This window comes from Balaenoptera ricei, chromosome 7 (genome assembly GCF_028023285.1).
Source record: "Balaenoptera ricei isolate mBalRic1 chromosome 7, mBalRic1.hap2, whole genome shotgun sequence".
Lineage (NCBI taxonomy): Eukaryota > Metazoa > Chordata > Mammalia > Artiodactyla > Balaenopteridae > Balaenoptera > Balaenoptera ricei.
The window spans coordinates 111,035,262-111,060,141 of NC_082645.1; the positions used below are offsets into that span (position 1 = coordinate 111,035,262).

The 24,880-nt window shown below is 39.1% G+C and overlaps 1 protein-coding gene across 1 annotated transcript in view; it reads right to left on the minus strand.

Moving 5' to 3' along the window:
- Positions 1-7,172: 7,172 nt before the first annotated feature.
- SPHKAP (SPHK1 interactor, AKAP domain containing) overlaps positions 7,173-24,880 on the minus strand; it is a 118,213-nt gene continuing 100,505 nt past the window's right edge. The window contains exons 7-11 of the mRNA XM_059927547.1: positions 20,462-20,647; positions 18,540-18,626; positions 16,323-16,375; positions 16,051-16,235; positions 7,173-7,316 (exon numbers count right to left, since the gene is read on the minus strand). Of these exons, the coding sequence (XP_059783530.1) occupies positions 7,173-7,316; positions 16,051-16,235; positions 16,323-16,375; positions 18,540-18,626; positions 20,462-20,647 (655 nt within the window). The remainder of the gene's footprint in view (positions 7,317-16,050; positions 16,236-16,322; positions 16,376-18,539; positions 18,627-20,461; positions 20,648-24,880) is intronic.

Here is a 24,880-nt window from a genome sequence, read left to right on the forward strand (position 1 = left end):
CCTCAGATTTTCAGAGAAGCCTGTACCACAAAAATGTTAAGAATAACAACTACAGTTTTTCTTTGTCTCTCTGAATACTCTCAAACTTTTCCTTATCTCTTTATCCAAAATTGTTCAAAATTGATTTCTCTACGTATTGCCCCGAGACTTTGGGAATCAAAGGAAGAAACTGCTGCTTGATGTTTACTAGGAGGCCTCTTCTAATCATTATTTTCCTGAGACACTGAATTCCACACAACAATTGCTTTGTTCCTTACATTGGTATCACCTTTACCTTTCTCTCTGACAAATAGCAATTTGTAGACTATTACATTTGGAAGTGTTCTCATATATAGCATTATCTGCATCCTTTATTTGTTACATTAAAAAAAAGACAAAATGTTTCAGAAACATTTATTCATATGCTGGAGGGCACATGGCAGATGGGACTTAAGTTACTGCTTTTTCTACTATATCTTTGCACTTACATTTTAAAAGGAGATGCTGATGTCAAAAATTAAGAAAGAAGGAAATAAGTGAACTAATTTGGTGAAGCTTTATTAGACATTTCTATGGGTTTCACGAAAGGTCAATATGTGGTCTACTGCCTTTTTTACTAAAAATGTTGCTAGGTTTAAATTAACTGTCCTGTTGTTTGAAAGAGTAGGCAAGGGTAACCTTCTCAAATGGCATATGTGACCATAGAGAAGAATCCAGTGCCCTGAAAACTAGAGACCCTCCTGGTATCATCCATCTTTATTCTATCTCAACAAACGGTGATTTGATTCATTCTGCTTTCCTCTGTAAGAAGGAAAACAGAATGCATGCTCCTACTTTATCTGTGCCACGTGCTACTGTTTGGGGTGTGACAGAGAAGGAAGGGTTGTGTGTGTATAAAGATTTGGGCCAGGGGTTCAGCTCAGACACAACACAATCTGCCGTGAAACAATCTTTGCACCTGGGTTTTGTGGTGCTCAGAGCACCATGGTAGACTCTGGAGTTCCTGCAACATTCTGTACCAGAAACGGGCAGAGCAGGGAGTAAAGTAGAAAATGGGACAGAGTTCAACAAAGCAGTGGGAACCTTCCAAAGGCAAACAAATAATCGTTGATACGTATTTAATGAAAAGCCATTCTGAAGGACAGAAGGGGAAGAAATAGGAAGGAGATATGAAAACTGAAAAGAAGTGAAACTGGATATGAGGCTTTGAAGGGGCATTTTTGAGGGGATTATTTCAGGAAATGAAAAATTTAAGTGATCAAAGGATTCTTGCAACAATAACAGTGGATTAACATTTTGTTTGTTTGAGCACAGACAATATTTCTTGATAAGAAGGGAGGCCCAAAGATTCTTCCTCCTGTGCATTTTGTTCAGGTCTGTCTGCACTCAATTGGCCTTCAAGTCTTGCTGATAATGTCCTGGATATCACTTAAATTCATCCCCAAACCATGAAAACATTCTCCTTTCTGTGATCAAATGTACTAATGCAACTAAAATAAAAGGCAAGTATTTTTAGAAAGTTTCACTTGCATAAGTCCAAAAGTAATTTTATAAAAAGTTTTGAGACACTTAATAAACCAGGTCTCTGGAAAACTAAGGAGAACGTTAAAGTAAAATTGTGTTTCTTGAACTAATGGTTGAACATCACTACATATAAACCAAAGCCTCAGTTACCCAAGGCCCATTAGCTTTATCCGTTCAATTTGACATCTACTTTGGACAATGCATTGTGATAGAGACTCTGACCAAATCCATAGGTGAGTTAAAGATGGCTCCACTCTCAAAGAGTGTACAATCATCTATGGAGACACAAGTATTCAACTTCTCATTCTAGAAGGCAGATGGCGATGTGCTAGTACAGGAAATGGTTAACCTAGGAGGCCTGGGTGCTCACACCCTGCACACCTCTTCCTAAAAGAGGTCTGTTTTCAGGTCTTGCCTTTGACTGGCTCCTAGGAGTTGAGCTCTCAGCCTCGGACTCATGGACGCCCCCCTTGTTCACAAAGACCCTCCACATTTCCATTCTTTGTCTCATAAATGATTAGCTGAAATATTTGCACCCACTGATCAACTAGAGCAAAACGCTTGTTAACCAAACTTTAGTTAAGTTTCTCCCCTTTCTCCAGGCTGCTGAGATTTAACCCATCCTCAGCTTGGTCCAGCATACAGCCTCTCCTTAAAGAGCCCCTTTGGGAACAGGCTGAGCCCAGGACAACATGTTCTCTGATCTACTGTCCCATCATGCCCACCACCTGCACTGGTTCACCTTGTTCATCTCACTTTCCACACCTGGTTCTCTCTAGTCCTTTACTCTTCTCTGTGAAAGAAAACCCCTTTTTTGCCAACCCCTGAGACACTCTCAGATCTCACAGCTGCAGCTTTCTTTACAATAGACACCAGTCCTCCTTCCTTCCTGCTGCAACAGTCCCTTTCCCCTTCTTGTAATAATCCTTTCCAATAAAGTCTCTCCTTATTAATGTCCAGAGTTTGTTTATTTCTTTTTATTTATTATTATTTTTGGCTGCGCCATGCGGCTTCCCCGACCAGGGATCAAACCCGTGCCCTCTGCAGTGGAAGTGCAGAGTCCCAACCACTGAACCACCAGGGAATTCCCAGAGTTTTATTTTTATTTGCCATTGTACTCTGGCTGACTGGAGAATTCTTTACCTAAGCATATCCAAGCCTTCTTCTTAGTGAATAAAATAAAGTGCTCAGGAATCTCAATACTTTCTTTCTATAAAATCTAATAATTTTTGAGATTGAATATGTTTTTATTTATGTGGGCTGGTGTTTATAATGAGTGATTTTGTTTACCAGCATAATTATCCTATAGAAAAAAGAAAATATATTTGTTTTGTCTAAGTTTCTGAATATCAGTACACACACACGCTTATAGTCTCATACGTAAATTAATCTCAATAAAATAATTTTGATTTTAAGAGATGCATTGTGATTTTTACCAGATATGACTTTGTACTTGGAAAACATCAGATTGTAATTAAAATATTGACACAGTTGTTCAGCTATTTCTACGATACCTTCCAGTTTTCATGTAGATATTAGGGAAACAGACTCCAGTTTTGCCACTCGTTGTTTTAAGCATGGTATGGATCATTTAGGTTCTCTCCCTTTTGGAAAATCACCATAAAAATTGCAATTAATAAAACTGTTGAGAATAGTAGATGTGTTATTATCCTTATTGTTAATTACCTGAATAATATTCCTTCTTTTCTTTTTTTGCTATACAATATATTCTTTTTTTTAAAAAATTAATTAATTAATTAATTAATTAATTTTTGGCTGTGTTGGGTCTTCATTTCTGTGCGAAGGCTTTTTCTAGTTGCGGCAAGCGGGGGCCACTCTTCATCGCGGTGCGCGGGCCTTTCACTGTCGCGGCCTCTCTTGTTGCGGGGCACAAGCTCCAGACGCGCAGGCTCAGTAGTTGTGGCTCACGGGCTTAGTTGCTCCGCGGCATGTGGGATCTTCCCAGACCAGGGCTCGAACCCGTGTCCCCTGCATTGGCAGGCAGATTCTCAACCACTGTGCCACCAGGGAAGCCCTATACAATATATTCTTGTCGTAATAAGTTCTATTGAGTTCAAAGAGCACTGGTCCATTTACTTCTAAGACTGAGAATTTACCTCTAGTTCACTTGCATCTAGGTTGGTTTACCCCAGGTCTGTAGACTCCTTTTTGTCTTGTGACTCGTTCTCCTGTTGTTAAGACTTACTGTAAAGGCCACAGCCCATCAGTCTTGGGAGGGTGGGGGGAGGATGCCTGGTTTTCATGTTCCTACTGGGGTTCTCCAGAGTAGGGGCTACAGAGACCTCGTTCTTTACCCTAACTCCTCCTAGAGCCTCAGGCTCTGCCTCTTCAAGGCATTATTTACACTAAAGGTCCTCAACCTGTGGTGATTTTGCCCCGCAGGAAATGCGATATTAGGAGACTTTTTAGAGGCCCGTGAGGGGGAGTTACTAAACATCCTACAATGCTCAGGACAGATCCCTACAACAAAGAATTATCCAGCCCCACATGCCAGTAGTGCTAAGGTTGAGAAATGCTGATTTACGTAAATATTACTGATCCTAACTAATTTAGTCAAAGAATATTTTCTTTTTTCTTTTTTTTATTTGTTAGTTCACTTTACTGTTCATTCAACAAATATTTATTGAGTACTGTGTGCCAAACACTCTTCCAAATGCTTGGGATACACATTATTTACACAATGGACAAAATTAAATTTCTTCACCCACTGTGCCTAGGTGGCAGCATGCCTCAATACAGTGGGGTGAAATATTCTGCTAAGTGGTGTTCCTGCTATCAATTTTGCACAAGATAACCCAATGTCCACAGAACAGAAAAAGTGAGCTTTAAAAGTCAAATTTAAAAAATATTAGTCCTTTGCTACCTTCAACTGTAACTTAGCCATCTACAAAGCTCCCAATAATTTGGCCCTTCTTAGTTCTTAGCCTTACTCTTTTTTTATTTAACATCTTTATTGGAGTATAATTGCTTTACAATGGTGTGTTAGTTTCTGCTTTGTAACAAAGTGAATCAGCTATACATATACATATATCCCCATATCTCCTCCCTCTTACATCTCCCTCCCACCCTCCATATCCCACCCCTCTAGGTGGTCACAAAGCACCGAGCTGATCTCCCTGTGCTATGTAGCTGCTTCCCACTAGCTATCTATTTTACATTTGGTAGTGTATATATGTCCATGCCACTGTCTCTCTTCATGCCAGCTTACCCTTCCCCCTCCCCATGTCCTCAAGTCCATTCTCTGTGTCTGTGTCTTTATTCCTGTCCTGCCCCTAGGTTCTTAAGAACCTTTTTTTTTTTTTAGATTCCATATATATGTGTTAGCATACGGTATTTGTTTTTCTCCTTCTGACTTACTTCACTCTTTCTGACAGACTCTAGGTCCATCCACCTCAGTACAAATAACTCAATTTCATTTCTTTTTATGGCTGAGTAATATCCCATTGTATATATGTGCCACATCTTCTTTATCCATTCATCCGATGATGGGCACTTAGGTTGCTTCCATGTCCTGGCTATTGTAAATAGTGCTGCAGTGAACATTGTGGTACATGACTCTTTTTGAATTATGGTTTTCTCAAGGTATATGCCCAGTAGTGGGATTTCTGGGTCGTATGGTAGTTCTATTTTTACTTTTTAAAGGAACCTCCATAGGGTTCTCCATAGTGGCTGTATCAATTTACATTCTCACCAACAGTGCAAGAGGGTTCCCTTTTCTCCACACCCTCTCCAGCATTTATTGTTTGTAGATTTTTTGATGATGGCCATTCAAAGAATATTTTCTTATTCAAAAATTGAAAGTGGAACTGTAACACTTGTCTAAGGGATAAATCTACCTTCACCCAATTACACTGTGACTATTTTTTTCTATGAGGCGCTTAAGCTCTTGGAGAAAAAATGATCAACCATTTGACAACAAAAATTTATTGATTAGTTTGCAACATTAGGTACAACAAATATAATTTCATCACATGATTACAATTCAGTATTTGTGCTTTGTAGGATAAGTAAACATTCATTTGAACACAACAAAAATCTACACACAATATTCTGGGGTTGTGTAAAAAATAAACATATCCTTTTCCATTTAGTATCATGAAGAACTTTCAGTTTGAGATGGTGGATAAATGTTAAAATTTGACATTTGTTTAATGTGTCAAATTAAACATACAACCTAAATTTGGACTATTTTTAATAATAAATGCCTAAACAGTCCTGGAAAGGATTCCTGGGGTGGGTGGTATGGAGGAAATAGAGCTTCCAATGAAGCTTTCTTGACATTTCAAGAAATGTCAATTTCTTGTCAATGTGGATGACACACAAGGCCAGCACTGATGGTGTGGGGTCTTGTTCACATTTAAAATTACTTCACAATCTTAAAAATAGTGTAAGAGCATAGTATCTCAGGAAATCTTTAATAAACACTTTCTTTGATCAAGAAATAAAAGCCAGTCTAGCTCATTCAGTTGAAGGGAAAGAAGACTTACTGGGGAGAAGTTAGATACCTTTATTTTTCAAAAGAGTAAATCCCTGTTTTTAAAATACTTAAATGTGATAATATTTTCTTTTTCTCAAATTAAATGCTAGTATCCTTAAATCAGGAAGTTTATGATCCTAACTGGTTATGTCAAATCCTGCATCCATCATTATAAATGTCATAAGACTAACAAGTCTGCCATATGGGTACTTTTATAATGAAACCACAGAGCTCAAGAGTCAATATACGACTTAAGACAATAATCTCTTCATATTTTATGAACCTCTAAGGCTAACTCAATATATTATTTAAGATAACAATCTCTTCATAATTTACAATAAAAATAAAATGAAAGTTTATATTTTATATAATTTAATATACAAGCAGATTTTATCTCAAAAGATGCTCTTTTGTAAGAAAGCTTCTTCCTTTTGGGTAAGAGTTCTGTAATCATTTTACTCATGTAATATATAGAAGGAAACAAAACAATCTTTGATCTTTCTCTCTCTCAGCTGAACACCAATAGTTTTCTGATTAGCTAGGAACCCAGATATTGTTGGGAGATGTGGAATATTTATCAGTGGGCTGTAGTGGATAAATGAAATCACCTGGTAGAGGACATTGATATACTCTTGTATTTCTGTTAATAACCACTGATAACGGTCTGAAACTGGAAAGCTTTTATATCAAAGTTTTGGAAATGTCTTGGCCATATCTTAAGTATTTACCTGGGCTGACAGACCCCTTAATCTGCTCAAAAAAGTAAAATAAACATTACAGCAGAGTTTATAAAATGATTTTGACCAGTGACTTTGTTTCCAGTTGATTCACATAATTGGAGACATTACATAACATTTTATATTATTAAAAATATGTAAGTGCAACTTTCCTGGAGTTTGGGCCTAGTTATAAGTTTTTCATTTGGCCCATTAACATTCTGTTTTTTCCAGCCATTCTAATACAAGCTCCTTTGAACTCACCCACCGGTTGTATTGATTTGTACAGACTGATATTTTGCTTTTCCTCAGATTTATTCTATGTGCAGCAGACTTGAACAGCAGATTTTTTCATAGCTCTGCTAATGTGATGTGATGTTTTGAGAAAGTTTAGCGCAAACCACTGTAATCTAAGCTGGAATGAAGGAAAGGGGTACTCTAAAGGCATCGCTGCCTTATCCCAGTTCCAAGAGCCAGTCAAAGAGACTCGGGGTCCCATCCTTCTGTTCCTCATGCATTTTGCAGTACTGAACAACTGCATGAAAGATATCTCCCACTTTCCAGGACTTCTGATGAACCAGCTGCATGACATCTAGAAACTAAAGTAAAGCACAGGGTTAGGCTCACATATCACAGAGGGTCCTCAAAGTTATCTCGTTCAACCACTCTTCCAAAGCCAATGGCTCTCCAGGTTATTTTTTAATATCTCTAGTGACAGCAGACTATATTCTAGGACAGTCTATTTTCTTTTTAGACAGTTCAGATTATTAGCGAGTTCTTTCAACTGAACTGAAATGTTCCTCACAGCAGTTGCCACACTTCGATTTTGGGAGACTACATGGAACTCTTCTTTCAACAGTCTATCTTTTAGATATTTGAAGAGTTTCCTCAGATCTGCTTTTCTCTGGGTTGGACTCTCTCTAACAGGCCTGTATAGCATGGTTCCTGGTCCCTTCTATCTGTGTCACAAATAATTTCTCATTGGATGTGTACATTTATGCCAAATAAATTGTGTTACACTTTTGGGTAGGGTTATTTGCTGGTTCCTCATTCCATCTTGAGAATTTCCCTCCCTCTTCATCAAGTTTCGAGAGACACTGGCTTTCTATTGGAACAGGAAAAGGAAAGATTGAGGAAACATCCTAGATTCGTCACCTGGTTAATGGTATCAGCTTCAGTTGGCCACAACGTAGAAAGTTTATGACTACAGGTGAATTGTGGGTTGGAGCACTGGAAGGTGGGAAAAGCATTATAGATGGTTCCCTTCGTGAAACCGTGGGATGAAGCCCAGAATGAAGGCTTCTCAAACTCCTTAGTCAGATACGTATAAAGAAAAGTAATGATTATAAGAGCCAAAACCTGCAGGAAGTATTTACTTTAATGCATGTAATCTCATTTAATTCTGTCAACCACCCTGTAAAGCAGGAATTTAAAGATGAAAAATTGTGGGTTTGTGAGATGAAAAGTTGGCAGTAGGATGCATGGTCTTCTAACACTCCAGCCCAAAGCTCTTTCTACTATTGCACCCTATGCATTTTGGTCGTAGGAGAATAAGCCATTGATATTTATTTGGAACACTGGGAGAAAGGATAAGCTGGGAATCTGGTATCGTTTAATGAGGAAGAAAACCCTATTTGTTAAAAAAGATCAGGGCTGTGGTTTAGTTACTATTTCTTCAATGTTTCCTTCTAGAATTTCTTTCCTCTGCTCATTTCGCATTTGTTCAGACTTTCAAGATCAGCCAGAAAATGGAATGCTAATTTTTTTCTGGTCTTTTCCTCCCCCCTCTTCAGTTTGAATTTGCTAATTCATTTCAATTGCTGAGAAGTTGTCTTATAGAGAGCTACTATTAAATTATGTTTCTTCTCCCAGCTGTGATGGCACCAACTACTGCACAGTTACAGAAATCAGTGCTTTATTGTACTCACTCGCCTTGTGTTGGCTTAATCAGAACAAAGCAATTTTCTAGGCTGGAAAATAAAATGCTTAACTTTTAATACATGGAAACATAAACATCATGTAAAAGATGATGTAAAAAGGGAGACCAATGGGAAGCCGATGGCAACAGTATTACAGATAGTAAATCTCCCAGGAAAGGACATCATCTTAGCCACCTCTTTATATCTAGTGCTTGCACCTAATAGGGACTTAATAAATATTTGCAGAATGACAAAAGGAATGAACAACCAAATGTGAGTCAAATGCATCAAATGCATTCAAAATGATCAAGAAGACTATTTGAAATATGGAGTGACATCCAGAATCATTGAAGATGAACCTTGTCTAAATATTCATTCTTGAGTTTTATATAATGTATTTGCACATATATAGTTAAAAATTAGCATGCACATATTGGGGCTTCTTACTCAATAATTTTCTACTGATAGGATGCTCCAAAAAAATGATTGGGGGGCCATGGATCTAAGCAAGGGCTGGGCAGAGCCTAGTCTGGTGCAATGGTAGTGGGCAAGGAGGAGAGTCATGGGGCAGGTGTCTCATCACACTGTGCCATATACATGACATGTATATTGTGGGGGTAAGGTATGTATATTGTGGGGGTATGTATATTGTGGCATGTATATTGTGGGGGTAAGGTGCCTAGGACCTTTCTTCACTGGTCACTGTAACAGCCATGGAAGGTTAGTGCCAATCAGCTCCATCAGTCTCAGTGATAGAATTTCAGAGACTATTAGTTGTCTGGTTTCCCTCACAATTCTGCTTAGCTTTCTGTCTGTTAGATCTGAAATTTTAGAGAGCTTAATCCTTTAGGTTAAGGCTTTGCTCAAAACACAAATACCCTCAGAAAGGGGAACATTACAGGTGGCTACTAGTAATTTACGGAGATGCGTTAAAAATAATTTTGTGAGCTGTTACTTGTTTCTTGGTGTGTATGAAAGATCCCAGGCATGTTTTCTATTGGACAAAGTGGTAAAAACATAAGGCCTCAGGGAAAGGGGGAGAAAGGCTAGGATGTCTTTGCATGATTTGGTTAATCAACTTTTCCAGCTCTTACTGGAAGTCTAGAAATCAGGTGCTCCTAGTGGAGAAGACTTGAACATCAAGGTTCTGAGGTCTCACTGAGAGAGGCTCATAATTCACTGACTTCAAGATTTCCCTCCAGGGTCATCAGTGGTCTTAGGCCAGACTCATCCCTTGAGGGTATTTGCTCTTCCTTAACATGTCTTATAAAGAAGCAGTCAATATAAAGTACACAGAAATATAAAATTAGCCTTAGCACTTTTCTTTTTTCTTTCTATACACACTGGTTCACTGGGCCACCATCTTATTCCCAACTTTTATCTCTCAGGTATTGCTCTGAGAAAGAGTCAAAATTCTAGAGCCGATGCCAACATTGGTTAAACCTTTCCCAGAAGGCTGTCTGCTTCAGACCTTTCTGGAAGCCCAAGAGTAGTCACTTTCCATCTATTTGGGGCTTGGTGAAGCAGGGTCTCCCACTGTGGTGATGACCATAAGATGTTGTTGACTGGCCAAAGTTGTCAAAGTGCCCCATCACCTAGGCCACTCTGTCAGTAGTTTGTCGAATGGTCACACGCTAGAATCTGTCTCATGATTTCTAAATCCAGGCCAATATCCCAATAAAGCAACTTTTAAAAATGATCTGGCCCCACTAAATATAGCATGCTTTTAGGCTGTGATGACTTCATCTCAGACATCGAGACCTTGAACCATCTGTGGGGCTGATGAGCAGGGAAGGTCTTACACTTTCTTTTCTTCCTTCATCTAAAAAAAATTCTAGACAAAAATGAAGCTAAGATTGTGAAGAAACCAGAAAAGGACATTTCCACCTCATTACTACAGCCTTGAAAACTGCATTCTATTTAGCAGCTGGTTCTAGATCTTTCACTGTGTCTGTCCATGTTTTTGACTTGGGAATTTCATAATCAGCTTTAGTGTGTCAGAGATCTGAGTTTTACTTTCCAATGCACTGACATATAAAAATCAAAATTTTTCATTTCCTGCTATTTCACCATCAATAATAATTAGGTTCCCTTCCTATGCATCATAGTTGGCATTTCCTTGAACAAATGTTTCGCCTTAGGTAACTAGAAGAATTTCTATCCTGTGATGGTATATCATTGGTACACTCGTTTGAAGAAAAGTATCACATGGTAGATGCCGTGTATATTCTCAGGTGCATTTACTAAATTAGATTAATTGTTTACCAAATCATATGGTGGAATCTATGGGAGTTGTTGCAAGTCGTATGGGTTTTTGAAAACATTCAACTTAGATTTCTGAAAGCAGATACCTTCTTTTGCTCCAAGGTGAATTCCATTTCATTAAGCACAAGTGAGCTAGTCTTTATATTGCTCCTGCAATTATGGCCTGTAGAGTCGTGATTCTCAGCCTTGGTTGTACCCTAGAACCCCCAGGGACCTCGAGAAAACTCCAAAGCCTGGGTTTCATCCCAAGAGGAGAGTCTAATTTAATTGGCTCATGCACTGGGGTCTAGAAAAGCTCCCCAGGTGATTCTAACACACACTGAATTTGAGAACAATGACAAAATATTCAGTTCAAGGCAGACAATTTCTTACGTTCACAAATGAAGAGACAATGTCTGTTACAGACTGAATGTTTGTGTCCCCCCCTTCCCCACTCCCATTCATATATGGAAGCCCTAAGACACAAATATGATGGCATTAAGAGGTGGGGCCTTTGGAAAATAATTAGATTTAGATAAGGTCATGGGGATGGGGCTCCCATGGTGGGATTTATGCCGTTATAAGAAGAGGAAGAGATGCCAGAGCTCTCTCTCTGCTACATAAGGACACAGAGAGGAGGAAACCCGTCACCAGGAAATGCATCTGCTGGCACCTTGATCTCAGACTTCCTAGCCTTCAGAACTGTGAGAATAAATGTCTGCTGTTCAAGCCACTCTCTATGGTGTTTTGTTAGAGCAGCCTGAGCTGACTAAGACAGTATCTAATTCTTCCTTCCTTTGTCATGTATTTTTTTCAAAACTGAGACTTAAAGTGTAGTATTTTGGGGAAAGTTAGGTTAACAGTAAATGCCATCAACATTTTCTCTCTCATTCTCTTCTCACTGCTTTGCATGTGGAAAAGAATAAGAAATTAAAGGCGAGGCGACTCCTCTTCTGACTCCCACTTTCTTAGGAAGGTAAGTTTACATCTGTTTCCTCTTTGCACATTCTGTTCTATGCACTGCCTTCAAGAAAAGGAAGTAATTCTCAAAATGAGCTTAAAGATGAGAAAGGCACCTGATGTATTGCGAAGTCAGTCATCAGCCCATTCTAGCTCACAGAAGCTCACTGAATTTAAACAGAAGTAAAAGAGCTAGAGAAAATAATGCTTTGGCTTCAAAAAAGCAGAACAATTAGCTAATTGATATCTATTTTTAAAAACAATTGCTCTCATGATTCCCCCCCCCCCCCATCCCTGCTTTGAATTAAGTAGATTAAATTTGATTGATGTCAAGGTCATTGTGAATTAAATTCACAAACTGTTTTAGATTTTCAGGTGTTGGAATTCTCAGCAATCTTTCCTCTGGAATTTAGCATACTTTAAAGCCACCTCAAATTCTGCCACTCCTTCAAGATATTTCTTATGGAAGGGAGTCTCAAATTTTGGATTTCATTAGCATCACTGTACTTGAGCAAAGTTGTTAAAAATGAATATCTCTGGGCCCCACTCTTAGAAAGTGAGTTCCAAGAAGGGGTCTAGAAATATGAATTGTAAATAAGTGTCCCAGGTGATTCTGTGCATTTGGCTCATGGTCACAGGGTGAGAAGTACTGTTTCAGTGTGCTTGTCATTTTCCTCATCCAGAATAAGCTCCCATCACTTTCACATTTGGTCTTTACAACCTGAGCCTCTTGGTTTATGTTCTCCCTACCTTGGGTCCTTCCTAGACTGGAATGTGAACTCCAAAACGGTAGGATATTTTGTCTCTTTTGTTCCCTGTGTCCCCAGAGCCTAGAACAGTGGCTGGCATGTTGTACATATTCGATAAACTTTTCATGAATGTTCCGAATGTACGACATTCAAGTGGACTTGGAATTTTAATGATTAGACAGAACACTAAAAGAGAAAGCTTGAAAAGGTGTCATTTATCGGAGAGGAGTGACAGTACATTGGGCACCCAGAATGTTTGGAATTTGCCTTTTGAATAGAAATAAGGCTGGAGGTAGTTAGAAGCTGACATTAGGTGCCCTTCAACTCCAAGGCCAAGTTCACAGGCAGTGGTGGGAAGGATGAGCTGCTTCGGCATTCATTCATGACATCCTCTGCCATTTTAGCTCATGCTTGAGACCACCATCAAGGGAGATGTGATGGCTAAATTAATTTATCCAAAAAATTCAGAATTTACACAAATAGGGACTCAGGGTATGTATCTGTGAATGATGTTTCATACTATAGTGACAGTGGGGGAATGTCATTGCTGAACTTAACAGAGACATTTCTTTAATCTTCTCCAAGCCGATGAGGAGCTAATGAGACACTGCTGCTCTCAAGTGACACAGGCTCCTCGGTAGGAAGCCACAATCTCTCTTCCACACCACTTGAAAATGGCCACTTAACTTCCTGGCTTATTTAAAAACAATCAGAATGAGGTCTTCAAATGCGTTATCGATAAAAGAAAGGATGTCAAAATTTTGCATAAGGGTTTGCTTTATTTCACCAGTTAGGTCATAGAACTGGGCACAGGCAGTGCCCTTTTATGGAGAAGCCACTATGTGGAGAGAACCCTAACTGACTCAGAAAAAAACTGTTAGAAGATTCAGTCCATAAAATTACATTACTCGGAAATAACCTCCTTGAACTGATGCTAACTAAATAGGAGTGAAACATCATTAATGTTTATCTTGATAACGCTAGTGGAACATTTATATTCTCAGAAAAATAGTCATGAGCAAAGACAGGCATCCTCTTGGAGAACTGAGAATCAGTGGGGATGAATAAATATCGTGTCAAAGCCTCATGTACATAATTAAGGTGTTAATGACATATTCCTTGTCCTTTCATCTAAGGGGAATTTATGAGACATATATTCACATAGAGTGTTACATTGTTTCTTCATAATGGTGGATTGTATAAAAATCTACTCCATTAAGAGACCATCTGAAAATGCACCAGGTAATGCTTTTATTCAGGGAGAGGCTTGAGATAAATTTGGAAACCAAACTGCCTTTCATTTTTCCAGGAAACTGAGAATGCACTCTGGCTGAGAATGTTCTTATTCTCCTCCCCATGGCAGGGGGTCTTGGGACTGTGTATGGCAGGAGGGAGGGGTCAAAAGTGAAGTGTTCTTTCACTGCATCCTTTGCACTAGGCAGGCTGGATGGTAAGGTGGAAGGAGAATTTATTAAATAGCAAACCACTCATCACCTTGCAAATAAAGGTATGCCAAGCATAGGATCGTATCTAGATTCAGAGAGTGTAGAACTGTAGGCAGTTCTAGGCCTGAAGAGAAATATGAATTACTGGCTGGAGAGAGAGGCTAAGTGGAAGAGGGCATGGAAAATAAACTAGGTCTCCTTCTCGATTTTTTCAGTAGCCAATCCCATTGGCTGGGGATGCAGACATAGATACGCTGTTCTAATTACCATGTGCCTGAGCAAAAGGGTAGAGGACCTTTAATTTCAGGCTGTTGGATTCTGGCAGTGAGGGTTAAAATGCAGTTACACATTTTAAAAAGTCTAGATTGTAACTCAGAGGCAATCTAACTTGAGAGAGACACACTACTGACAGGTATCTGTGGAGAAAGTGGGGTTCTACCACTAGGCTCAAATATCACTATCTGAGGACTCTCTCATGGACTAGCCTCTGAGTACTGAGTTGCTCATCAGTAAAAAAGGGACAATAATATCCATTCTGCTCTTTTCACAGCGTTGTTGAGAAACAAGTATAATGAGTATGTGGAAGTGACTATAAGACATTAAAAAATGCACAGTGGCAGTGATAGGCAGTATGCTAAAGCAGCTTCCAAGATTTTCTGCCCTAATCCTCAGTACCATGAATAGGATGAGACAGTTATGCCCTTATTATGTTATCTTAAATGGCAAAAGGGATTCTTCAGTTAATTTTGAGTCAATCAAAAGGGAGGCTATCTGGCAGAGAGTTTTCTCTGGCTAGTGGCAGAAGAAGTAAGAGACTGACAGCATGAGAGCATGACGGGACTGTGTGACAAGAAATTGGGCAGCTTCTAGAAGCTGAGAGTGGACCTCAGCCAATAGTCAGCAAGGAAATGGGGACTTCAGTCCTACAACCACAAGGAACTCAGTTAAGACAACAACCCTAACAAGCTCGGAAGCTCATTTCTCTCTAAATTTTCAGATAAGTGTCCAGCCAGGCTGACATGTTGATTTCTGCCTTGTAAGTCCCTCAGTAGAGAGCATGGAATTCACCCAAACTTCTGACAACAGAGCTGGGTATTGTTTTAAGTTAGTAAATTTGTGACAGTTTGTTACACAGAAATAGAAAACCAATATAGCAACATTATTATTAATTTGAATTTTTAAAAAAACATAATTTTAAATTATGGAAAATTGAGCTTGAAGACATTGGTAGATGGATTCTTGCTTTAATCTTAATAACTGAGATTCTACAACAGTAAGTGGTTGGTCTTAGAGAAAGGGAGTTAGAGCGAGAGTTGCTATTAATTTAGATGTTGGCTAGGGATCTATTTCTTAGCTTTATATTTCTAGGTGGAGAATAATAATGAGAAAGCCCATCCAATGCAAATCTGTCCCGTAGGGAATTAAAATGCCTTCTCTTTGAGGCCATGCCATAGTTTAATTATCAGGGTGGCCTCACATTGCTGACTATTGGCTGAGGTCCACTCTCAGCTTCCAGAAGCTGCCCAATTTCTTGTCATGCGGTCCCTTCATGCTCTCATGCTGTCAGTCTCTCTTACTTCTGCCACTAGCCAGAGAAAACTCTCTGCTTTTAATGGGTTCATTCGATTAGATTAGGTTCACCAGATAGCCTCCCTTTTGATTGACTTAAAATTAACTGAAGAATCCCTTTTGCCTTTCCTTCTCTATTTTTCATTTAAATGAATGCTATGAAGAGGTTGGTTCCAGAGTGAGGAAACACACACAAAAATAAGACTCTTAGAAAAATATCCCGTCTCCTCAATTTACTTTCTCATCATCACCAATTAGCTAAGACAAACTGATGGTCAAAGAATTATCATGATTATATTTATGCAGGTGGAAGGTTTCAAAGTTCTAATCACAATTTTAAGGTGAAAAGTCAAGGAAAAAATTTAAATGGGTTAACTGGGCATTTACTGACTTTTAAGCAGGGATAAAACACAAAGCCTTATGATATGCAAACAGGGAACACGGTACCTTTTCGATTCTGTTTTCTTGAGATTTCTTAAAGTAGATAGTGGGGATCCCGAGTTCAGAGGCAGCTATCCACTGCAGAGTGGCTCGAAGCTCAGTGTCAGGACATTCTGGCTCCAGGTCAAAGTTGATCACCAGCAGGCTCCCCTGGCGGCTGGCCGTTCCCACTGGCATTCCAGAGGCACGTTCTGAATACAGACACAACTGACTTACTACACTTTCCATACAAAGATCACAGGAAAATTGTGTCTCAAAATTATGGGAACGTGGCTTACCCTCTATGTTTTCTGATTGTCCTTTAAGAATCTCGTTTTCTTCTACTAATTCACTTTGGGAGAAAACAACGATATATGGTTGGTAATGTTTAGGAAGAGCAAGCTGTAAATGCTAGATGAGGTGATGGGTCTTATTGATCTAAAAGCTTCTGAAGTTTCATATATTTATTGTTTTTGTGGAATAAACTAAACAAATACTAGGGAAATACCAACGTGGCTATTACGTAGGACTACTGGGTCTGCAATGAATAACACCACCCCTAAAATAAAGGCTAGATAAACTGCATGGTTTTAGTTGGGATAATTGGTGTGGGAGACTCTGAGAGATGCAACCTTTTCTTCTTCTCAACCTCCCTTCCTTAAACCTTCACAGGTTTGAACAGTCAAGGAAGGATTTTGTAGGTAACTAGATCAGATTTGAGGACTTATCCTTCTTCTGTATTTGCTTGTCATTTACAGGACCATATATTTCCATCTTGAGACAATGATATTCTTCTATACTATGATAGCAACATAAACTTGCATTTTCATTTAGGAAAATATTTTTCTATCTATACTTGGTTCTTTGACCTGAAATAAGGGAAAAGACAATCACAAACTTTAGAACTTAAGAAGGTGAAAAAATATCTCAATTAGTTGAAAATTTTCTTTTTCTTTCTTTTTACTTGGAAGATGTAGTAGGCTGGGGGTGGTTTAGAACTAGATACTCATAAGGGAAGTGAGGATTTCATTAAATATAGTCATGTTCAACATCTGAAGCGCTTTCACATAGTGAGTACTTATTAGGGAGACTTGTAAATAGTGGGAGGACTCAGTTAATGCTTTTAAAATAAGAGTATATGACCCAACAGCTGAAAGGAAGTGACCATCTTGGGAAGCCCATGGTTGTTCTGTATTTTTGTCTTGTCTAGAAATTAAATTGTAGGTGCTCTTAAAAATGTGTCTCTATGTGAGAGGATTCTCCCTTGTATTCTCCGTTACTGTTAAGATCTGGTTAATTCCATTGTATTCCTGATGTCAAGAGAAAGTGTAATTGCTCTTTCATGAACACCTACTTATTTGTAGAAGAATGGCCAATTTCCCAAGGGTCTAGATTTTCTGCTAGATCGCTATCCAAGAGACATAAGTGAAATGACATATGGTACATACAATTTCTACTACTATGGAGTTGCAGGATGCTGATATGGGTAGAGGTGGTCTTGGTTTTCTCTATCTGTAGTCTGTGGGGTCCTAGGCTCATACTGGGGAGAAAGATGGACAAAATACCTAAACAAATGTTTCCTGTAGGAGAAAAATAAATTTACCCCAAAGTGTTTTTGTTTGTTTTGCCTCCTTTAAAAAACAAAACAAACCCAAGATAATGTTTATGTTCATCTCTACCTGTGAATGATGGCTGTGTGGAACAATAAAGAATGCACTGCAACCTTTAATCACTGAGAAATATTCCCGCAGGCAGGAAACCTGATTAAATAGTGAAATAAAAATGATTTAGCTATAGATAATAATTGAAAAAATAGATCAGGGAGCAACTTTAGTCCTATACTTCATTTTCATTTTTCTGAAATTTCAGAAATCTCCAAATAATAAGTCATAATGGTCAAAAAGAGGTTTCAATTCATTTAATTTTCCAGGACAATCACAAACTCTAGATATAGTCCTGACCTCATGTTGCCCTCGCTTTGTGCACCATATTTTATGACACACATATTGTACTTTTTTCCCTTGGTCTTTCAGAAGGTCCTCATCTTGTGGGGAGCAGATATAAAAATGGCACATTCTACCATGGTGCCATTTGGTATTAGACTCATTAGTGGCAATAATCCCAGGTGTCTACAAGTAAAGGAAAAGCCATTCACACTATATTCTATTGAACAATAGTCTTTGCTGGTTGGCATAGTGCAATTTAAATGGATTTTTGTTTCTCTGTGTCCAACTAGGTAAAATGACATATATGTCTGATTATATGGATAAGCTTTATCCAAAACGATTATATTATAAGGGGCAGATTTGAAATCCAGAAAGCAGGTGGTGGGAAGGGTGAGGCTACGGCAGGCCTGAGTTCTTACTCCAGTGACATGAAACCATGCATGTCTGGGAACCTCAGCAGGACAGACATGATGAAACCAGTGGTCGGGAACAACCTGAATGATCAAAATGGATTGCCAGATGGAATCGGAGTAGTGGTCTCACAATCACTGCATCTCAGTGGCTACTTACTTAATCATGGGAGAAGATGGCATGCTTTCCTGATAAATGTCCAGGTCCATAATGCCAAGACTGCTAGTGGCACTACTGTTGCCATTGCTGACAAAGCAAAAGTTTACATATTAATGCCAGTCTCCACCACCTGGCCACACTGCTGACACTGATGTTCTACCGTTCTAAGAGGTTCTTCCTTTGGTCCCCAGAAGAATACTGCTTAGTGTCTAGGACTCCTAAATTGATGTTTATTTCGGACCAAATCAGGGGAAAACACAACAAAAGACATTTTTGGCTCAAGCCAATCGTCATCATCATCGTCATCAATGTTTCATAATTTCTGCAGCGGTCATACCTGGTGGATCACACCTAGTGGGTGACAATCGGCATGACTCCTTTCTTCCCCATCCTAGTGACAGTAAGGATGTTTATCCATCAGCAAGAGACTCCTTGGCTATACCTCCAGAGACTAAGATACTTCTGAGAGTGCTGGCTGAGGGGGAAGATATTGGAATGCTTATCTGCCTGCTTCTTGGCTTTTGACAGAAACCAGCGATGCATGTTCTTTTTTCCCTTTGCCATTCAGGGGATTTTTGTCAGGGATATTCCATAGGATATGCACTTGTCTCATTTTTTTTCCTGAGGGACTACAGAATTTACAAGTACAAAGTTGGGCAATGCCAACGTTTTATAACTCCTTTATCTTAAAATCTTTGAGAAGGAACAACACCTGATACTTTGTGTGTTGTAGAGAAGGAGGGAATCACATATTGCAACATTTTTGTAGGATGCACAATCAACATATGGTCTAGTTACTAGCCTGGAATTTGTTTACTGAAACACAGAAGAGTTGAGCCCATTTTTAGGTTCTGTCTGTACTTGCAAAATGGAATGCATCCAATTTCACCAAACTCACTATATTTCCTTATACCTTCTCTATTTTCCAGTGACGTCTCTTCCAAGTAAGGTTTTCAAAGGGTGAGTGCTGGGGTATCGTGTAATGGGACAGTCTTCCTTCAGGAGTTCCATGAATAAGCAACTAAATCCCCTCATTTCAAATTCCTGTCTTGGTTTTCGTGTGGGGTACTGAATGTATTCACTGATTGAAATCTGATGACTCAAACATTGCTCTGGAGGTAATTAACTGTATAAACTTATGCCAAGTCCAGAGATTCAAATTCTCTTTGCTTTTTATCTCTATAGGACAACATTTCCCACCAGTTTTTGAAATTTTAGATAAATCATTTAACATGGTGAAATTTTCCTAAGTCTAAACAGACTGAACCGTCAGAAGTAAAATTTTTAAGGAGCCATACAGCCAGATGCATCGGAAGCCCATTTTCCAATTGGCCTTTCTGAAAAGTCTGTGGACTTGTTGGCCCATATCCAATAAGATTTTGGGTAGAAACGTGAAGATTCTTTTCATTCTCACTTCACAAAGGACTAGTTTTTAGTTTATGTCTCCTGATTGGCTCAGGTCCTCCCAAATCTGACCTCTCTTTAGCACCTCTCTAGCTTTTCTAGAGCAACAATACGGAGGGCAGGCAGAGAAAGGGGAGGAACAGTCTGGCCAAACAACACAGCACAGTGTGGAAACGCCTCATGTAAACCCAGCCTGTCTTGCATCTGAAATACAAATGAACCAGAAAGAGAGTATCAAACACACCAGGTGTAATAGCTGCTTTTATTTAAAAGCTCACAGTTGTCATCATCGAATGCCCTAGCTGGAGCTTGCAGAGAAGGGAACACACATGACTCTCAAGCTTGGCCAAGCTAATTGAAGCCATAACTGGATATTAAGATAGCTCTCAGCACAAATTATGACGGGCAATCTTTCCTTTTTGCGCTATTAGGGACCCTTGGCAGAGAATGACTAAAATGCAGTTCTGGAATCTGTGTTGAGACCTGTTTCCCTGGTAAGTCATTTAAAGAGCAGGTACCTCATGGATCGCTCGCTGAGCTGCAGGAAGCTGCTGGTGTCATCTGGGTTGTCTTCCTCATTGGCGAGCTGGGACCAGCTGTCTGTGCTCTCTCCACTGCTGCCGGGAGGGTTGGAGAACTCATCGGGGGCTCTGCCTTCTGTTGAGACTTCAGCCTCTGGTACATCTCGGGCATCAAGGCTGTCACTGTAGACCGTAAGATATTACTAATAGTGCAGGCACAAGACTGACCTTTTCAGGAGAAAAGGTCAAAGTCAGAAGGGCAAAGATGGATAGCTGTTCAGTGGCTGATGAAATTGTTTGCATAATTTAAAAAATCAACTTGGAATTAATGAATACTTTCAATGAAAGCATTCTAGGGTTTTTAAACATATAAAAGAAATCGGTAATCTATAAAACGGTTGAATGGGTAACATGCGTTGATCAGTACACTGCATGCCCTGTTGAGCATGGATCTCCGCCATAGTGAGCAGAATGTCCTAGGACATAGATGGAATCTTCCTTTTAGGCTAATCCTCTGCTGATGCCCTAGGTCCCATTTTGCCTTTTCAGGATTACTCTCTACCAGCTTTCTTATTTCTTCATTTGATCTCTTTCTACTGACTCCCTCCGTTCATTTAAAAAACATGTTGAAGCAACCCGGCCAGCATACATAAGAATTATTGAAGGGCAGTGGTGTTTAAAATAAAGATACCCAGAGCATCCTTCCCCTGAGATTATGATTCAGAGGTTCTGCAGGAAGGCCCAGAAACTTGCATTTTAAACAACCACCTGGGTGATTCTAATGCAAGTTGTATGTGGACCATGCGGGGAGAACAACACCCAGCCCACTTCCAGTGGTTTACCAAACCATTTTGCCTATAAATGCCTCTATACATATTTTGCACTTGCAGCCACCTTTTTTTTTTTTTTTACCTCATCCTCTCCCTCTGAAACCTCTGATTTATATCAGCATCACTTTTCTGGATGAGCACCTTTTTATATCAAGCATTTAACCCTTGATCTGACAAGCTTTTTTCTTTGAAATCTTTCCTCGTTGGCTTCCCATGAATTTCTGCCTTTCTGGACACTCCATGCCTGGAACCTTGTTCTCTCCTTGTCCTTTAAACATAGTATAGCCAGCTCTGATTGATTCACTACCCTCCTAACAGTTCAGCCGTGACTATTCTTCCTCTTTCAAAACCGTCTTCACACATATGCCAGGTTAATGTTAATTAACGTTCTCAAGGCATATCTTTGGCCTTTCTTGTCAAAAACCTTCAAGAACTTCCTAAAGCTAAACTCTTTCCTTCATGGTCTTCCCTTGCCTCTCCAGTTTTATCTGTCTGACTCTAGTTCATTACTGGGCAAAACCAGACTCTCTGCTGCTCCTCAGATGTGCTGTAAATTTCCTGCCTCTTGATCTTTGCCCCATTGCTTCCTCTGACCAAATGCTGGAGACCAGGGTGCTTTGAGCACTGTTCCTGCAGTCCAGTGCTGTAGCTTCCACTTCTACCACGTGTCGTCTGTTCAACTTGGACAAGTTAATAAAACTTTCCAAGAAAAATAAGAACACTAACCTCATAATGGTTTTTGGAAGAAATAAGCTAGAAAATAAAATCATTAATGCATTTATCTTAGTGCTTGCTATGTAAGTATATATTATTCTTTATTAGTAAATTATATAATTCATTAAGAATCATTAGTCTAATAACATTCTTTCCTGATCCTTGTTTCTTACCATTCCTTAGCCAAGATGCTCTCACCTCCCCGAAGTCATCCTTAATCTCCCTCCCTAAGGCCATCTCTCTCTTGAATGATCAAAGCAATTTGACTGTTTTTCTTTCTTTTCAGTAGCACTTGATGCTTCTTAGTTTGCAGTCTAGTGTATATACCATATATTATTAAGAGCTTTTATACTTTTTTATGTATTTGGGGTAGAGCTGTGAACACATTAAATATTTTTTAGATGAATATGTTATTGTTAAAATTGCCTAGCTTCATAAGTAGAACCATATTCAAATTTAGATAGCCCTACCTGTTAAGTCTTATGTGGAAAGATCTGAGAAAGATCTTTCTTGCAAGCTAACGGCATTCTGAATAACTACCGTATTGAGGTGTGGCAGTTTCTATCACACTCTACTGCTAACACTTGGTGAAAGCAGGTTTTTAATAAGCTTGACTTTCCATTTGTTTGCCTGGCACAGTGACACACACACACACACACAAACACACACAAGTGCTCTGGATTAGAGATCAGACCATTTCTTTTCTCACAGAGCAGTTTGCATTCATTCTCTGTGCCCCAATTCCCTACTGCACACTGCACCTGTAGTGAGGTTTGCACCACAGGAGAGGAACCTCAAAATTATCATGCCTGGACACATCTGCCTCTCTTTTTCTCCAGGGAGAGAAGGGAGAGAGAGGGAGAGACGATGGAGGAGAGAGCACTTTGCTCTAGATTATAAACACATTCAAATCTTTTCTGCGGAGAGGAGGAGGTGTCACTACCCTGGAACTTAATTAAATAGCTCCAGGGAAATGAATCACTGTATCTCTTTAGAAGTCTCTATCTTCAGGGTTAGTATTTGATCAACCTTCAGTCCAGGTGCCAGTGCTCTTTGCTCAGGAAGCCAAATGTACAGAAATGTGAACAGATTCATGGAAACTTTTCCCCATAGGCTCATCAAAAACAAATAGCATAAAAAAAAAACCAAAACAAAAAAACTAATAGCATAAAAAGAAGGACATTAATGTTTGCAAACAAAAAGCAAGAGTGTATTTCTCAGTTGACGATGAAAAATATGGTAAGTCGGTGAGTGGAGACTGGAATGCTTTCCTTGGCCCTTGTGCACTGGCTGTAGAGAGTAATGGCAGCTGCCGGTCCGCACTGAGAGCTGTCCTCAGGTTGGGAATTGCCTTGTCAGGGTTATACCCTCTCCCAGTGAGCACCCCAATGACCAGCTGACACAGAGATACAAAAGCCCACCCTTGCCTCAATTTGCACTAAACATGACAGACCATCCCAGCTTCAGGGTTTCCTATAGGATGCGCTGTGCCCTCAGGTGCAAACATATTTGGGGGGGACCATCTCCCTCTGTCCACTCTTGTCTTTCCTTCCTCCTTACCCATGTATGTACACTTTTCTCTGGCGAGCACTCCTTCACAAATTATATATATTTGCCTGAACTCTCCTTCTCGAGGTCTGTTCCCAGGAAATACAACTTAAGACACTTGATCACTTTTATGCAAAACACTTGGTTGGTTACAGAAAGATCTACATAATTTTCCTCAATCTTAGAATTAGTACTCTTATCCTTTCTCCAAAATGGTTGTACTTTTTACAATATTTGTTAAAATGAGTTCTAGTATAGAGTGTAGAGTTTCAAATGCATAATTTTTGGGGTGTGATTAAATATCCCCCTGATATGTGAATGAATTACATAGGTAATATCACACCAAATCTTGTCCCTAAGATTCCTTCTCAAAGCATCTGTACAGGTGCGGTTTTGACGTGTGGCTGTTTGTAGTGTGATCTGTTGCTAACATTTGGTGAAAAGAGATCTTTAATAAGCTTGATTTTTCTTTCAAAAATGTTGAGATTTTTCTAAATTGAGCAGATAGAAAGGGGAAGAATGGATGTATCCAAAGGAACATTCACTGAATTTAACTAAATTCAAATGAAAGATAAGTTAGTTCACTGATGACAAATAGAAACAATATACATATTCCCCAAAGTGGAAATGAGGCAAGTACTCAGCACAAAGGGGAGGGCTCCTAAACCATTTGTTTACTTGGTTAAAAAATAATTTCCTGGACTAATTCCTTACTGAATTAGGACCTTATGTTATTAAAAAAATTCATTATAGGGTATTTCTTACTAAATCAGAAGTTAAATCTCAGTGATTGACGTTAAACATCCAGCTTAAAAATGAATCTGTCAGTATATTTTATTTTATCTCAATTTCCCACTCTATTTACAGTAAATCTCATATCCCATGTCACATAACTAGGGATTCAGAATGAATAGTGATTATATCTAAAACACTAGTTTCCATTTTCTTTTGAGAGAAATTTATAGGTTTGTTCATCTTTCCCACACTGAACCAGGAGGAAACAGAAAATATAAACAGACCAATCACAAGCACTGAATTTGAGACTGTGATTAAAAATCTTCTAACAAACAAAAGCCCAGGACCAGATGGCTTCACAGGCGAATTCTATCAAACATTTAGAGAAGAGCTAACACCTATCCTTCTCAAATTCTTCCAAAATATAGCAGAGGGAGGAACACTCCCAAACTCATTCTACGAGGCCACCATCACCCTGAATCCAAAACCAGACAAAGATGTCACAAAGAAAGAAAACTACAGGCCAATATCACTGATGAACATAGATACAAAAATCCTCAACAAAATCCTAGCAAACAGAATCCAACAG